The 16336-nt window shown below is 37.6% G+C and overlaps 1 protein-coding gene across 11 annotated transcripts in view; it reads left to right on the forward strand.

Annotated features, from left to right (window-relative positions):
- The window catches only part of FMR1 (fragile X mental retardation 1), a 34223-nt gene extending 18263 nt beyond the window's left edge, over window positions 1–15960 (forward strand). The window contains exons 8-17 of one of the 11 annotated variants that reach the window (XM_029240793.1): window positions 860–1030; window positions 1128–1206; window positions 4593–4702; window positions 5405–5539; window positions 6046–6108; window positions 8641–8727; window positions 11229–11424; window positions 12968–13150; window positions 13646–13728; window positions 15587–15918. In XM_029240793.1, the coding sequence (XP_029096626.1) occupies window positions 860–1030; window positions 1128–1206; window positions 4593–4702; window positions 5405–5539; window positions 6046–6108; window positions 8641–8727; window positions 11229–11424; window positions 12968–13150; window positions 13646–13728; window positions 15587–15748 (1269 nt within the window). In that variant the 3' untranslated portion in view covers window positions 15749–15918. Of the gene's footprint in view, window positions 1–859; window positions 1031–1127; window positions 1207–4592; window positions 4703–5404; window positions 5540–6045; window positions 6109–8640; window positions 8728–11228; window positions 11425–12967; window positions 13151–13645; window positions 13729–15586 lie in introns of all 11 variants that reach the window. The other 10 variants (XM_029240795.1, XM_029240794.1, XM_029240798.1 and 7 more) reach the window with 10 other exon arrangements.
- The last annotated feature ends 376 nt before the right edge of the window (window positions 15961–16336 follow it).

Raw genomic sequence — 16336 nt, forward strand, 5'->3', positions numbered from 1 at the left:
GAGAGTGATTACCCACAAGTTTGAGGTGTCAGTATAACCTAGTTCAGTCATCACTGAATATTTGAAATAATGCATCTTACTTGTGGATCCAGATCACAAGGTCTTACAGACTCTGATCTCATTTTAGGTTGCAGGCACATATGTAAGATAAGCTGTAAATCTTTGATACTCTGTGATCATTCAATTTAATTACTATACCAAAATTTTTATGATTCCTTTACTCAGGTTGGGGGTAGGGGTGGGAGGGTGTCCTTCTAATGTCATCACTTCATCAGAGGACTATCTAGGCCCACAGTATCTAGTGATAAGTTATGTAAATGGCACTGTTTCTAGAAAAAAAATGTATGCACACACACACACACCAATATCCTTTAATAAAATGAAATGAAACAACATTGTAAAGCAACCATACTCCAATGAAAATGAATTAAAAAAATGAAATGAATACAATTTTCTGTAAAGATGGTATTTAAATTTTTTTTTTTTACTTAATTAATATTGAGTCTGTCAGACCCAGTGAGCTGGTTTTTATTTGGGAACAGTTGATCTGCTTCTTAAGTATTACATTGATGTCATTGGTTAACTAAGGCAGCCTTGCAAATAGGTTTGCAAAAGTTACCTTGGAAAATTGTCAACAAGCCCTTTCCTGTTAACAAAAATATATCAAATGGCATAGACCTTTAGTGACCTAAAAAGTACTTACGCTGTGCGAAATATTTTCTTAAACCTGTTAGTTTCCAAGTGAAACTGATTTATAGGTCCCTGATATACAGGGTCAAGATAATTTACATGGCTGACCTAAATACAGTTGTCTTAATAGTCGATAAAGCATACTAATCAGATGTGTGTTTCTCTTCAGAGTTCAAGGCAACTTGCCTCGAGGTTTCACGAACAGTTTATCGTACGAGAAGATCTGATGGGTCTAGCTATTGGTACTCATGGTGCTAATATTCAGCAAGCTAGAAAGGTACCTGGGGTCACAGCTATCGATCTAGATGAAGATACCTGCACATTTCATATTTATGGGGAGGTAAATATTTTACTAAATAGTGTTTTTCTAAAATAAAAAATAGTATTTTAGCTGGCTCATCTTTTGTTGATTTAAATCTTTTCCCCATTTTTATTAGGATCAGGATGCAGTGAAAAAGGCTCGAAGCTTTCTGGAATTTGCTGAAGATGTCATACAAGTTCCAAGGAACTTAGTAGGTGAGTCGGCGATTGCTTTTGACACACACTACAAAAGCAAAAGTTAGGCAAACAGTTTATTTATACCGATAGAATTCCATTTTCACTCACTTGGGGAGTCATTTAGCTGAAGCTTAGTCTTTGAAATAGTCTATTGCTACAGTGTACAAAAAATATTTTGTAAATACAGTCAGAGATTACATTTTCAGAAGGTGTGCAAAAGATACTGCTTTGCTAGTTCAAACCTACTGGTTCCTGGAAGGATAAATTTTGCACAGCCTCTTCACTATATGTATTTATATCTTAAATATGTTTTTTTCAAAATTAATGACATTTGGGGGCTTTTTATAATTTGGAATAGACTGGTATTTGATCTCTCTAATGGGGCTATAAAATGATAGCACTCTTCATTATCTCAGAGTTGAAGATCTGAATATAGGTTACTTAAATCTAATAAGTTCCAAAGCTAGAAGTAATTCCGAATGTCTCTAGGGCTTTCTGCAACGTCAACAGTAATTCTTCATTTTGACTTGAGTTATTTCATGATCATCACCAATCACGAGTACCAGGAAATACATGGGAACTCTTTATCTTTAGTAGAACATATCAACAAAGTGCAGTTTTATCAAGAATACTACATATGTTTTAAATTTATAAATAAAATTGGGACACACTGCCTATACATTTAAAAAATTTTTAACTTGATATCATGACTGATTATAAAAAGTAATGCATGCCCTTTGAAATGTTTAAAGGAGAAGATAAGGACTTTCTATGCATTTTTTTCACGTACTTTCAGTTCTACTTAGCCTGCTCTTTTTGTCAGCATAGAATTATAAACGTCTTCCTATGCCATTAAAAAACACTTGGAATAGTATTTTTCTCCCAAAGACAATTAGTTTGAAGATGAAGTATAAAATACTAGTGAAATAATGCAGAATTATTTTCTCAGCTATATACTACAGACAACTGAAGAGCATGACTATGTAATGTTATTGAGGTAACTTGCACACCAGTTGTGTGTATGGGAAATGTGTGATTAGCACCATCCTGGTTACCTCAGGATAAGTGGGGTTGTGAATGATATTTATTTTCCTCTTATTTACAGTTTGTCAAGCAATTGCATACATTTTATAGTTAGAAAAGTTATTTTAAATTTAGAAATTCTTAGAAAATATAACCATTAGACAGTTTTTTCAAAAATTACTGAATAAAAACTTATGTGTCAGATTCACGAAAGTTCATTTTGGAGATGGCTTGATGATAGGGAAAGGTCTTGGGTGTAGGTGCTGGATCCAGATTTCAGCTCTACTTCACTTTTTGGTCGCTATTTGGCCTTAGGCAACTGACTTAGCCTCCTTGAGTCTACTTTCCTCACCTCTAAAACAAATGTGATCATAGTGTCTACCGTATAGGATTGTGATAATTAAATAGGAAGATATAGATAGATAGTTATAGATAAAGATATAATTACATAAGCTCTGGATATAGTAGGGGACTCTGTAAATGTAGTTCTCTTTCCTTCCCCTATTCAAAACAATTCCAGTTCGGTAGAGCAGAATTATAGTAAGCTGTCAGTTGGGAATTGGAAATAACTATGTAATGTAGAATTGGATTATTTGCTATTAAAAGTAGATTCTGCCTGTGGTCTTACCTAAACAGAAGAGGATCCCAGCAGTGACCTTTCACCAGAAAGCCTGATTTTCATTTTGTTCCTACCTAGAAAAATAAGACAGTTCTGTTTTAGAGGCTGTCTCTTCCAGCACTGGGAATGTTGGGAGTTTTCAGAAAGCGTTTTTGTATAAAATTTGGCAAGGCAGATCTATAGGGAGATGTCTAATAAGTATTGTATGAGTTTTCAAGTCCCACAATATGACTTATGATCTCTCTTATTTCCCACAAACTCTCTTTGGTACGTACACTGATTTATCTTTCTTTTCTAAAAATTTGCTTGTTTTTCACCCACTTTGACAGTGAATTGGTCTAATAAGTGTTATAGACATAAAGAAAAAAACCATGGGAAGACTCTCTCCTCCCTCCACCCCTTTTCATTTGAAGGGAAGAAGAGCTGAAATAATTGACAGAAAGACCTAACTCAGGAGTCCTGATTTAGTGGTGTCAGTTCTTTTCCCTGACCACTGACCAGTCATGCAGGTTATGACCAGTCAAAAGAGGTTATGGGGGTGAGTGAGGCTGGCACACACAGCAAGAGTGCCAAGGCTATGCTGATTAGAAGAACCACAAGGTTGTGCTTTGACAGGGCTTTCCCTGCATTCTTATTTAGGATTGGCTCAGCAAATTTTCGATTCCAGTTTTTTCCCCATCCCTACCTCGGGTGAAATGGTGGGGCAAGCACATGATGGGCGTGGCCAGTGCTGGGTGCTTTAAGAACCTTGGGAGAGCCCTTGGAATCAGATGTAATTCACATGTAGATTTCTAGAATCAGTTGTTCTTAATATTTGTAATGTCTTGCTTTACACTAATGCGTGATGATGGCTGTGAAAGCAGTCATTTCCCAGTTAAGTATATGATTAAATTTTATAAAATGAGAGAGAATCGAGTGCCGATTCATTACTGGTATTTGAAGTCTTTGGAGTTTTAACAGATGATACTGATAAAACTTAATCTTGAATTGGTTTTAAGCTTTTCCATTGTGGTTTTAAGTTAAAAGTGTGATTTCTTAATCTTTTACTCTGACTAATCCCTTTACCTTCTAACATACTAATATAATTTGTGAGTAATGCACAAGAGTAGTAGTCCACTAACACATTGGCCTGAAGAATGTGTACTTTTAGATGTACTTATAGCTGCCTAAGCCACTTTTAAACTTAGAGTACCTTTTATACATATGCCATATAAAATTCTAAAAATATTTGCCATGGGCAAAGAAGCAGATTTAAATCAGGTACAGATAGAATTGAAATTGTCAAAGAACGAAGCGAATGTATTTTCTACTATCTGTCCTTTTCCTTAATTCCTTTTATAGAACTTTGCAGAAAGAATGATACACGCCACTATACCTGAACATTTAAAATATGCCCGTTTATGCCAAATAAGAGCCTATCTTTGAACTGCCTTAAAAATTCAAGATTGCCCGTATCAGTTCACAAGTATTATCAGTTCACAAGTATTAATCAACTCTAATACCTGACCAGAGGAGTTTGAACAATGATGACCTCATAAAATGGAAAGCCAGTTTGACTCTGTCTTTTTGAAAAGAGTCTCTGTTTTGGTTTTGAGATAGATAGACAGACAGACAGATACGGAGGAAGAAAGAAAGAAAGAACTGAAATTATATGAAATTTTATACGTATATATAAAATGTGATCGTTTATGGTGGGGTGTGCTTACTGGTTTGAGGTATGTGTTTTTAAAACCAAACATGAATTATTCATTTCTTACCTTAGGCAAAGTAATAGGAAAAAATGGAAAACTGATTCAGGAGATTGTGGACAAGTCAGGAGTTGTGAGGGTGAGAATTGAAGCTGAAAATGAGAAAAATGCTCCACAAGAAGAGGTATGTTTCTAGTGCGTATGTTTCTGGTTTCTCTAATAAAAGTAAAAGTCTTTTATTGTCTTATTTGACATAGTAACTTAGAGGCCTCCGATATGCACATAATGTGAATGTAAAAAGTCTATCAGGCATTCCAGTTAATTGCAGTTGTAGATAACGGCCTCTGTTTATTCTCTAATGCTGTGATTGTGGATTAGTAACTTTAACCCCTTTAAGCCTTATTTCTTGATCTTCAACATGAGTAATCACAAATGTAAAAAAAAAAGTCTGAAGCACTCTTCACATATTACTTAATGTTCCTGACAGAGACAAAATTGGGACACTAGTTAGGTCTTCTGGCTTTCATCCTTTGGCTTTTTTACTTTGTGTGTCTGCTTATTTTGTGTGCTTTACATTTTTTAAAGTATTTGGGGCGGGGGGGGGGGGTAAGGGCGTGCTCTTCTGTACAATGGTACTGTTTAAAATAAAATCCTTTCAAATTGCCATAATTTTCATATATTCCATAGTCTTTTGTCAAGGTTCTTTTAGCTGAAGTTAAATCTTTGTGCGTTTTTACTGCATAATGTTTGCGTTCTGTAAGTTTTTTTACCAAGACTGTTTATAATAGCTTCTGTTCTTAAAAATATGATCATTGATACAATAATGGAGCTAAATAAAGTCTTAGAAATTGGTCCTTTTTTTTTCTCTTTTGTGTTTTTCACCAAGGAAATTATGCCACCAAATTCCCTACCTTCCAGTAACTCAAGGGTTGGACCTACTCCTTCAGAAGAAAAAAAGCATATAGATGTAAAGGAAAACAGCACTCATTTTTCTCAGCCTAACAGCACAAAAGTCCAGAGGGTAAGAAATAATGGTCACTTTGAATTATACTAAAAGTAATTTCTTCAGCCCAAATGTTACAGTTGGTGTTTTGGGTATTTTCTGTGGTTAGGCTCATAAGGCTACTCATGCTATATTTGTTTCAAATCTGATTGCCAGCTTATGAGATATTACAAACCAAAGTGATAACTACTTTTCAGTTTATTCACAGTGACAAATCTTATGCTGTAAACATAAAATACAGGGTTGCATTCAGTGGTCACATTTTTCTTTTGAGGGTGGACTTTTATTTTTTCATGCTGTAGCTCTTGAAATTTTACAGGTTGTAGTAGCTCAAAATGTACCCTCTGTTAGATGCATAAGTTACTACTTAAAACCATATTTTTAAAACTGACTTTCAATATTTGAACTAACCTAATTGTTTAGAAATGGATTTAGAAGTCCTGCAGTGAAAGTCCTGCGTTCAGGCTTCTGTGTATCGTTTGTTATAGTTAATGACATCACTTGCATTCCTTATACTGCTTTAGGTGTTAGTGGTTTCATCAATTGTAGCAGGGGAATCCCAGAAACCTGAACTCAAGGCTTGGCAGGTAGGAAAACATTCCTTGAAAAATACATTTTAATTTTATATTTTAATGTTTATTCCCCTGGTTAAGAAAGACTACAAATGATCGTCAGAGTTGGGGGATGTGGAGGAGTGTCTGTGGGTTCGTGGACCCATTGTCCTGGGAAAAAGCTCATATTCCTTCCTGTTGCTTATAATAAGGGCCTTTCTTTCACAGTCCCCTGACCAATATCATCTCTTACCACTCCTCTCCCTTGTACTTGAGAGAGGCTTGAGCCATACCTGAAGTACCTAGAGTTCTTGAAACACTACGCTGCTCTCTGTTGCTTCTAGACGTATGCACATGTTTCCTCTGCCTGGAGCACTCTTTTTCCTCCAACCTGCCACCTTGCTTTGACCTTACTCCTTGTGCAGCTTTCCTTGTATACTTTCCATAGGTCCCCTCCCCCTGACGGGCTCAAGAGCCTTTCCCCCTTTCATGCTCCTGATGTGTTCGCCCCTATCGTAGCACTTACTACATAGATATTTACTAGTTATCTAGTCACACTGTTAGTTCCTTGAGGGCAGACACCCGCCCTCAACCTGGCCTGTGAGAACTGTTTATGGGGAGAATATTATGACTCACAAGAGATTAAAAGCAAAAATGCCATTTTGTAAAAAGAAATATAACCGCAAGTAGATTGGATATTCCTCTCTGCTGGGCAGGCCAGTTCTCATCCCAGAACAGAAAATCACTTTTTCCTGGTGTCTGCTCTTGCCTTTCTTTGTTGTAATTTAACCATTCTGGTCCACTAGTAATGTGCTTAAATTAGAGTGGCACTTGGGTACATCAACAGTTTGGAAATGTTGAAAGAGAATTTTTTTTCATTATTTGCTCCACAGTTGATCAACTAAATCTGTGACATAGGATTTTCAAGCTTATTTTGGTCATATGTGATCCAGGGGGAAGGGCGTAGCATTTCATCATAGGGCATTTTGGAAAATAATATGGTTAACTGCTTTGTAACAAAGTTGGGGAAAAAACTCAACCGTCAGAAATGTTTTTGAGAAAAAAAGATCTGAGTCATAGACCTGATTGTTTCCATAGTTCATATATTATTCAATCAAAAAAAAATCCATATGAAGCCCATGGGTTTTCAATGGCACCTGATTCATTAGGTGGTTGTTGTTACTAGGAAGCAGTGCCTTGCTTACCAGATGGATGTCAGTCTGCAAGCAGTATTTCCTAATTGTTTAGTTTTGTACCCTATCAACAGCCATGTTCATGTGGAAGGAAAAAGAAAAAACCTATTTCAACCCCACATGCATGTAAGACTCTGTGTACTGAGCGCAAGCAAACAAAAGCAGCCCAGCGGTACCCACACCTATCAAATGAATGCTTTTTTTTTTTTTTTTTATGCGGTACGCGGGCCTCTCACCGCCGCGACCTCTCCCGTCGCGGAACACAGGCTCTGGACACGCAGGCGCAGCAGCCACGGCTCACGGGCCCAGCCGCTCCACGGCATGCGGGACCCTCCCGGACCGGGGCACGAACCCGCGTCCCCCGCATCGGCAGGCAGACTCTCAACCACTGGGCCACCAGGGAAGCCCTGAATACTCTTTTTAAAAGGGTGATACTTGTAAGCTTCTTGGCTTCTCACACCTAGAAACTTCACCTAGAGAATTCTAATGTATCTACATCAAAGCTCCTGTGTGCTTTTCTTTAGTCACTTGTGAATATCAGTAACCATGTGAATTTCATCAGTAGCCGAATATTGAATTATTCTTAACTTTGAATGTCATAATTGCCAGCTATTAGTTTGCACAACTGGCCTAGGCTTCCCTATAACTGTGACAAGAAATAGTTTTTTTCTCATTTGTACTGATGGGCTAGAAGTATACATTTTTAGTCTACTCCTTTTTTAAAATCTATCCTTATAATAAAGTAGTACCATAGATCAAACTTTCCTGATGATTCAGTCCTTTACTATGTTCAGAGCGCATTATGGAAGTATATTGAAATGCTAAATTTTATGCTTATGGATGTGCCTAGTTTTTTTTCCCCCCCACAGAATAATTACTAAGTGCATTTTAATTTCTTATTCTTCTTGTTTGTGTTTTGTTTGTACTCTGTTGACTCGGCTAGCAAAGTTGATTTAGTTTCTACTTTTGTACCCTGGTATCTAATTTTGAATTATTTTTTAAAGAATTTGATCTAGATAAAATCTGTAGTAAATGAATTAGAGTATTTTAAAGTATTCGTTTTGTTTATGCTTCTCATGTTAAAGCTTATAATTTTGAGTTACATAATTTATGAGTTTACCAACATTTATTAGTAGTGTTTATATCATAGTAACCTGATGCATTTAAGGGTTGCTATACTGATCTGTCCTTATACACAGTAGGTGGGTAAAATATACCAACTACTTTTGTTTTTGAGTATTGGTTTATATTTTCAACAAACTTTCATGTACTTATTGTTTGTCAGACCCTGTGCTAGGGATTTAGTCATTATTTGCATTTTTCAGATTAATTCACCATTAATTTTATAGGATTATTGTTGCCATTTCTTTTTCAGGGTATGGTACCATTTGTTTTTGTGGGAACAAAAGACAGCATCGCTAATGCCACTGTTCTTCTGGATTATCACCTGAACTATTTAAAGGTGAGGACAGGAAGAACTTTAACGTTGAAACCTTTTGCACTAAAATATAAAAACTCCATAGTAAGTCTTAAAGCAATTTTCACACTAGCCTGTACATGATAATCAAAGACCTGTAAAAGATAATAGAAAAAAATGTTCATTTCGTTTAGCTTATTATATTCCTTCTGAAAACACAAGTCAGTTTTCCATCATTATAAAATTAAGGACCAGTATCCCAGTTCTCAAGAAACTCCCCTATTTCCCATTATTCTTCTGTTAAACCCTTATACTCACTTTAGACAGTCCTGTCAAAAATACATTTCATCCCATTGATCCTTTCTAGCCCTTGTGAGTTTTTTCCAGGACAAATTTCGTGTCTGTAACACTTGCCTTTGTTGTCCCTTTTATGTCATTTATCAAGGAAATCCCAGAGTTTCATGAAGTCCTCTGTTTAAATGTTTACCCTTTGTAATTTTCTCTATACTCTGTTATTACAAAATAGAAATAATTTGTGTTGTTTTATAAATGCACATTTTAGTTATTATTTGTACGGTTATGCCTCCTCTAGCTTACAAACTGGAAAGCAGGAACCAGGAGGCTGCAAGGCGTAGCAGAAAGAGCACTGGATTAGCAATCCAGTGATTTGCTTGTGGTCTCTCTTCTGCCATGAACTAGCTCTGTGTCTATAGGCAAATCACCTCCCTAGACTAGGTGCTTTTTAAAATTTCTTTTGGCCAAATGTTCTGTAATTTGATAAAATAGAATTTCACCCATGTCACTTTTATAATTTCTTCTTTGTATCCATATGTATCAAAAATATATTGTAACTGGTACTAAATAGTATTTTTAAAGCAATCCAAGTTTCTATTTTATTTATGATGCTATCTTAATAAGAATTTTTTTGCTGATTTCTTAAAGAAATAAAATTAAATAATTTATAGTTATATGTAAACAAGGAAGAAAAATAGGCACTTCTTATCATTCTTATGGTGGTCAGTTAATAATTGCAAGTGGGGAGGTTTCATCCAGCAAGGTTTGCATGGATAGGATACCCCATTGATTTGCTTATTCACTTTTGTTTTAAAGTGTGTTTTATGTGTAATCTGTTGTATGTGTTTTTCTTCATATTCTTAGCTTAAATAATTTTGAAGACCTGGAGAGTTAGGGTTGCACTGTATCAGTCCCTTGTTCTTTTGACTAATGTTCTTCCTTAGATCTTTTGATTTATTCTTCACAGTTGAGTATCTTTTTTGGTTATCAGCAGCTGTCCTGTTGTTGCCATTGTTTCCATCGCCAGATCTTCCCTCGAGTGGGCTTGGCATCTCTCACCAAAAGGTGACTGCTTTGCCCCAGTGGGATAACCTGGACTACCATTCTGTGCAAGATACACCCATTCCATGAGCTCTAACTGTACTTTTGGAGTAAGCCACTCACTCAGCTGCAGTCTCTTCTTTGTTCAAGTCCTCTGTAAAACAAATTCTGGTTCAGAGCACAGATGAAGCTCATCTAGTTTCTTACCTGCCCTTTTCCTGAGGCTGCCATAACCAAGATTTTAGGAACCTAGCTTTACAGAGGCTTCCCCAGTGACTGTTCATGTGGACGGTCCCTATGACAGCGTCTGCTTGACTGAGACACCCAGTGCTACTCTAGTTGTGGATCCAGTTCCCTATAGCTAGTAAATAGATGCTTATGGGTAGATTGGAAGAAGGGTTAGAATTGAGACTTCATCTGGATTTGACAGAACCCAACATATTGGAAGCATTGTGTGTGAGGGTCTGTTAATGGACCCCAGGTGTATATTTTGATCAACTGACTATACTGTTCGTCATACTTGTTCTAGCAGAGTTGTAGTCTTTAAGAGGTTTTCAAGGCATGATATAAGATATCCAACTTGTTTTTGTCAACTATTAAATAGTTCCCCTATATAAGGAATATAAACATTTTCAGTTCATCGAAGATAATTGTTTCTTAATTGTATAGTCACGTCCAAAGACCTGCCATAGTATATGTTCTTTGAAAGCAGAAGATGGCCCAGACTCAATGTTTTGTTAATTAAGATATTAAGTGGCAAATCTATTTCAATTAAGATTATTTACAATGTGTGATTTTTAAGGTTAGCTGGTTAAACCTTAAATGTCATTTATCTGTATTCATACGTTTTAGAGTTGTTTTATTCAATATCCTATTATCAAGAGGTCCAAAAACTAGCATATTTGTGCCTTAGCAGATCTATCGGATAATAGTGCCAAATTAAATAACTTTAAATTCTATCAGTATAATTTTAATGCTCAGTATTTTTGTTATATCTCTAATTATGGACATCAATAATATGTTATCTATAGTAAATTTATTTTTAAGGAGACCATTCAATTTCCTGATAATTCTGTGTAACAGTGTTTACTATAAATTTAGAACTGAAATTGAAATATTTCCAGTATACTTTTTATCTGATGAAAAGGAGAAAGGTATTTTTAAGTAAAATGTCAAACTATTTTTACTGTTATCTTGTATATTTTAAATAGGAAGTAGACCAGTTGCGTTTGGAGAGATTACAAATTGATGAGCAATTGCGACAGATTGGAGCTAGTTCTAGACCACCACCAAATCGTACAGATAAGGAAAAAGGCTATGTGACTGATGATGGTCAAGGAATGGGTCGAGGTAGTAGACCTTACAGAAATAGGGGGCACGGCAGACGCGGTCCTGGATATACTTCAGGTACAAACTAAGCATTTTACTCAGTAACTTTATCTGTTCCTAGACTTAATAGCTGCTAATCTCTAATACTCATTAGAACCCCATTATAACAGTTTCTCACTACATGGTTTCCAATTCACAGTGCGTCAAATTGTGTTGCAAGAGACATAGAGTAAAAACCTGATAATAACACATAGAGTTCACAGGGCAGGTGTGAGTCTGTCCACGTTCTGACTGGGGATAAATCTGCTTAAGCCCTTGTACGTTGATGACTTTCCTAAGGCCTTTCCTGATTTTATTACTGTATAGCCAAAACTTTTTTCATTTGTGTACTGTGGCTCATTTTTTGTCAGGCATGTGCTGGTCATACTTGCTGGATGGACTGTGTAAATCAGGGGTCTGCATCCTGTGGCTCGTAAGGTGATTTTGAGTGGCATGGCCAAAGTCAGCCCTAGGCACAGTCAAGAAGTAGGCGAAGCTTCTCTTTGCCTTCTCAGCTCTTCTTTCAGTGCTTCTTTCTTCTCTCCCAGTACCTTTCATTGAACGCTGTCCCACTGCCAGTGCCTACTGTCTTTCTTGCTCAACTGTGTATCTACTATGTAACTTGCTTATGATGGTATAAGGTATAATCCATCTCACAAATATTTGCATTTCAAAAAGGAACTCTTTAAGATGGAAAAGCCTTCAAGATCCACAGGAATGAAGCTATAATGGTGAAGCTATAATTGGTCATTAGCTCCAACAGAGGAAGAGAGAGAGGTAGTAGAGCTGATATTCTGGAGTCGGGGAGAGAGACACCTACTCCTAAGGCCAACCTTGAACCTAACCCCTAATCCCTCTCCCAGCAGTCTGTTCTTTATGCTGTTGAAGTCCCCCGTCACCGTGGAGCTCTTTTCCCCACTCCCATCCCTTATGTCATTAACCCAGCCCCTCAGGCATAACAAGTTTATTACAATAAATCCTTTATAATGATCAATTATTCCAGTGGGAGTGGGAGGGAAGGTTGTGGACCAAGCATCAGGCAAGCATATCCCCATTCAACTAGGTCCAATCCCTTATCACACAAGAGACCCTTCCCTGAGATAGTAGCCATGGTGGCCACCTTTGCCACCCTCTCTGAGGTGACCAAAATGTATGCATTCCCCTCTGTGCCTGGGCCAAACCTTGTTAAAAGGGACCCTCTTTATAGAGGTTTTGTTGATCAAGGTATTGCATTTAACTGTTGTAGACAACTTTTCCTCCAGAGAGCACAGATGTTTAAAGGAGCACAGCTGTTTAATGATGTGGCATACTCAGGTTTGAACTTAGATGGCTAATAAAATCTTTTATTTTTTTTAATGAGAACCAAAAATGTTTAAAACAAAGATTACCTCAAATATTGTGGAAACCTTCATTTTGAATTTAAGATAATTTGTTTTACAAAATGGAAGGTGATAATACTCTTTGGTGGGCTTATAAATTGGGAAGAGTAATGGATTACCCCTGAAACGTCTCTGGAAGCTTCTGTTAACCTAACTTTTTTTTTTAAGTCGGACAACGGTATATAACTTTTAACTCTCGATAGGAACTAATTCTGAAGCATCAAATGCTTCTGAAACAGAATCTGACCACAGAGATGAACTCAGTGATTGGTCATTAGCTCCAACAGAGGAAGAGAGGGAGAACTTCCTGCGCAGAGGAGACGGGCGACGGCGTGGAGGTGGAGGAAGAGGACAGGGAGGAAGAGGACGCGGAGGTGGCTTCAAAGGTACAGAGGTTTTCATTTGTCAAGAAATGAAGGTCAGTTGTGACAGCTGTCTGAAGTTCTGTGAAAAACCTTGCTGATTCAGTGATGTATTACCAAGACCCCCATTTCTCTGGTTTTGTACTGGTCGCCATGGGAAAGGCTCATGCAATTGGCAATATTAGACAGCCTTCCTTTCCCTCTGGTTCACATAGAATAAATACATGAATAACACTGATAACTAGTTTCACCTCTTCTGGTATTCTAAACATCACAGTCTGATCATTAGCTCAGGTTGACCTGTAACAGCTGCTGCAGAATTGTGGTGCCTTAGAAATATTTTCTGTTCCTTGGTAGCATGCTAGGTTATTAGCCAGTGTGTAACTGGAATCACTAGGTTGTTGATCCTATGTTAGATTCTGTGGTGGATCTAAATAAATTGAGGATGTGGGAACAAAGAACTTCCAATAAGCATGTCAGAATCAGTGACCATCGAACCTTTTAAAAACGTCCCTATAGGAAACGATGATCACTCCCGAACAGATAATCGTCCACGTAATCCAAGAGAGGCTAAAGGAAGAGCCGCAGATGGATCCCTCCAGGTAAACCTGTGTGCCTCTTTCCATCTAAATTGTTTGAGTTACAGTACTTTGAGATGTATGAGTTTATTTTACTTGATTTTTAAGCATGTTCAAAGGTTGTGAATTTGGTACATTGAAATATTTTCCTTTCAACACTACATTTGTGGGCAGTCTTAGTCCTTTGCGACAAGTATACAAAGAAGATTTCTCGAGATAATATGCAGTCTCAGTATTTCTGAAGACTTTGCAGCCTCAGTGTGACTTCAATACCACATTGGTGGTCCAACCGCCCCCCCACCCCCCCACCAACTGCCCAAGAAAAGAAACATCCAGGAATGAACCAAGAGAGACTTGCGTCGGCCCTGTGGGTCCCTCCTCCCCTGAGTTGCTTGGATAGAGTGTCCTCTTTGAGTGGAAAGTAAGGGAAAAAAGGTGTCTGGCTCAAGGGTAATAATCATGATACACAGGGCTGATGACACTCAGCTGGTACTTGCTGAATCAGTCAGCTGCTAATATACAGCCAGCCTCTATTCTGAGAACCCCATCTCAAGTGGTAATCACCTGTGCCGAACCCATTGTTAAGTAATTTGGAAATTACCCCTGAGCGTGTCCAGACAGACACCTTTGCTGAGTGCTCTGTGTGTGTTTTATCTTACTTAATCTTTCAGCAGCCCCCTGAAGTGTAAAAAGTTTTATTATTCTGTTTTATAGGTGAGTAAACTGATGTTTAGAAAGATTGAATCACATAGATGGCATACGGTAGAGTGATATTTGAATACTGGTATCTGATTCCCAGAACCCATGTTCTCTTCTGCTTTAATTCTGAAGACTTAATCCAAGTAGTTAGGGTTCCTTCATGCCTATGGATTGGTTTGGGACCAATACCCAAGATTAGTGAGAGATGATTTTTAAGGGCAGAAACTCCATGATGGAGTATTTCTTAGAATTCATAGTGGTTGTAAGTAGGTGTTAACCGTTGGCTGGTTCTTAAGGACCAGCATAGAAAAGACCTTAGACGTAGATAGAGATAGATGAAATAATGCACACACATGTGCCTTACAGAGATGTAAGGCATTTATGTACCAGTTTTATAATTCCACTCTTCACAACCCAACAGCTAAAACAGTCACCCAGGACCAACACTTAAACACACTTTGAAATTACAGCAAACCATTTTGGGATTATATGTCACATTTGTACTTGAAGCAGATCAATATTTGTAATTGTTTTAGGCCCATTTGTCAATATTATCTTCCTTTTGTACAGCATCTAGAAGTCTATTTAGCAGTGTTTAAGTGTTCAGTGTTGGCACTTAAAATATTGCATAAATCTCAGAATATTATTTTTTAAATTGTATTCATCTCTACACTCTTCCTGGGATTCCAGTTCTTCCACACATTAGTGTCTTCAAATTTCCCTGTACCATTCTTATTCTTCAGAGTTCAAGTTGTATGATCATCTGACTTGCCTTACTGAAGGCAAGTAAGTAGGCTTACTGAAGCTACTAGAAACCAACGCTCGTATTTTTTTTATTGTAAGACAGTGAGAGCCCTCAGTGTAAGGAAACTTAATTATACTCATGATAGACATAAAGATGTCAACTAAAGCTTAGAAGAAGACATGGTAGGATTGTGAGTTTTTATCTAACTTTGGACACAGTGAGATGACCAGTGTGTTCCAGTTAAAGAAGAGTGTTTTAAAATGAGAAACCAAATAAAGATCCTACCTGACCATAATTTCTTGCACTTCTTCTATTCTCACCCCCATATCCCCCTTTTAAGATGTGGAATTTACCCTTCGGGCTTAAATTTCTCATCAGGCCAATTACAGATTACAGTAGGATATGGTCTGTGTATATAACAACTGTAACTTGTTTTAGATCAGAGTTGACTGCAATAATGAAAGGAGTGTCCACACTAAAACATTACAGAATACCTCCGGTGAAGGTAACCGGCTGCGTACGGGTAAAGATCGTAACCAGAAGAAGGAAAAGCCAGACAGCGTGGATGGTCAGCAACCACTTGTGAATGGAGTACCCTAAACGGCATAATTCTGGAGTTATATTCCCTATACCATTTCCGTAATTCTTATTCCATATTAGAAACTTTGTTAGGCCAAAGACAAATAGTAGGCAAGGTGGCACAGGGCATGAAATGAACACCAGTTCTGTTAAGAATTTTATTTTTTGTCATATTGGCCATAAGCAACAGTTTTCAGATTTGTACAAAGAAACAGATCTTAAAACTTTGAAACATTACTTTTTTTTTTTTTTTTTTTTTGTGGTACGCGGGCCTCTCACTGTTGTGGCCTCTCCTGTTGCGGAGCACAGGCTCCGGATGCTCAGGCTCAGCGGCCATGGCTCACGGGCCCAGCCGCTCCGTGGCATGTGAGATCTTCCCGGACCGGGGCACGAACCCGTGTCCCCTGCATCGGCAGGCGGACTCTCAACCACTGCGCCACCAGAGAAGCCCCTGAAACATTACTTTTAAGTAATTAAGTATACTTAGCACTTCAGGACAGGATTTTCTTTTGGTTTATTTTTTAAATACCAAGCAGTGGTATTCTTTCTTAATTTGGACCGTTACCCTGCGTTGGGTGATAACTCACTGGTACATTTCAGTTTTTCTGA

This window comes from Monodon monoceros, unplaced genomic scaffold (genome assembly GCF_005190385.1).
Source record: "Monodon monoceros isolate NGI ecotype Baffin Bay Population unplaced genomic scaffold, NGI_Narwhal_1 Super_Scaffold_22, whole genome shotgun sequence".
NCBI classification, from domain to species: Eukaryota; Metazoa; Chordata; class Mammalia; order Artiodactyla; family Monodontidae; genus Monodon; species Monodon monoceros.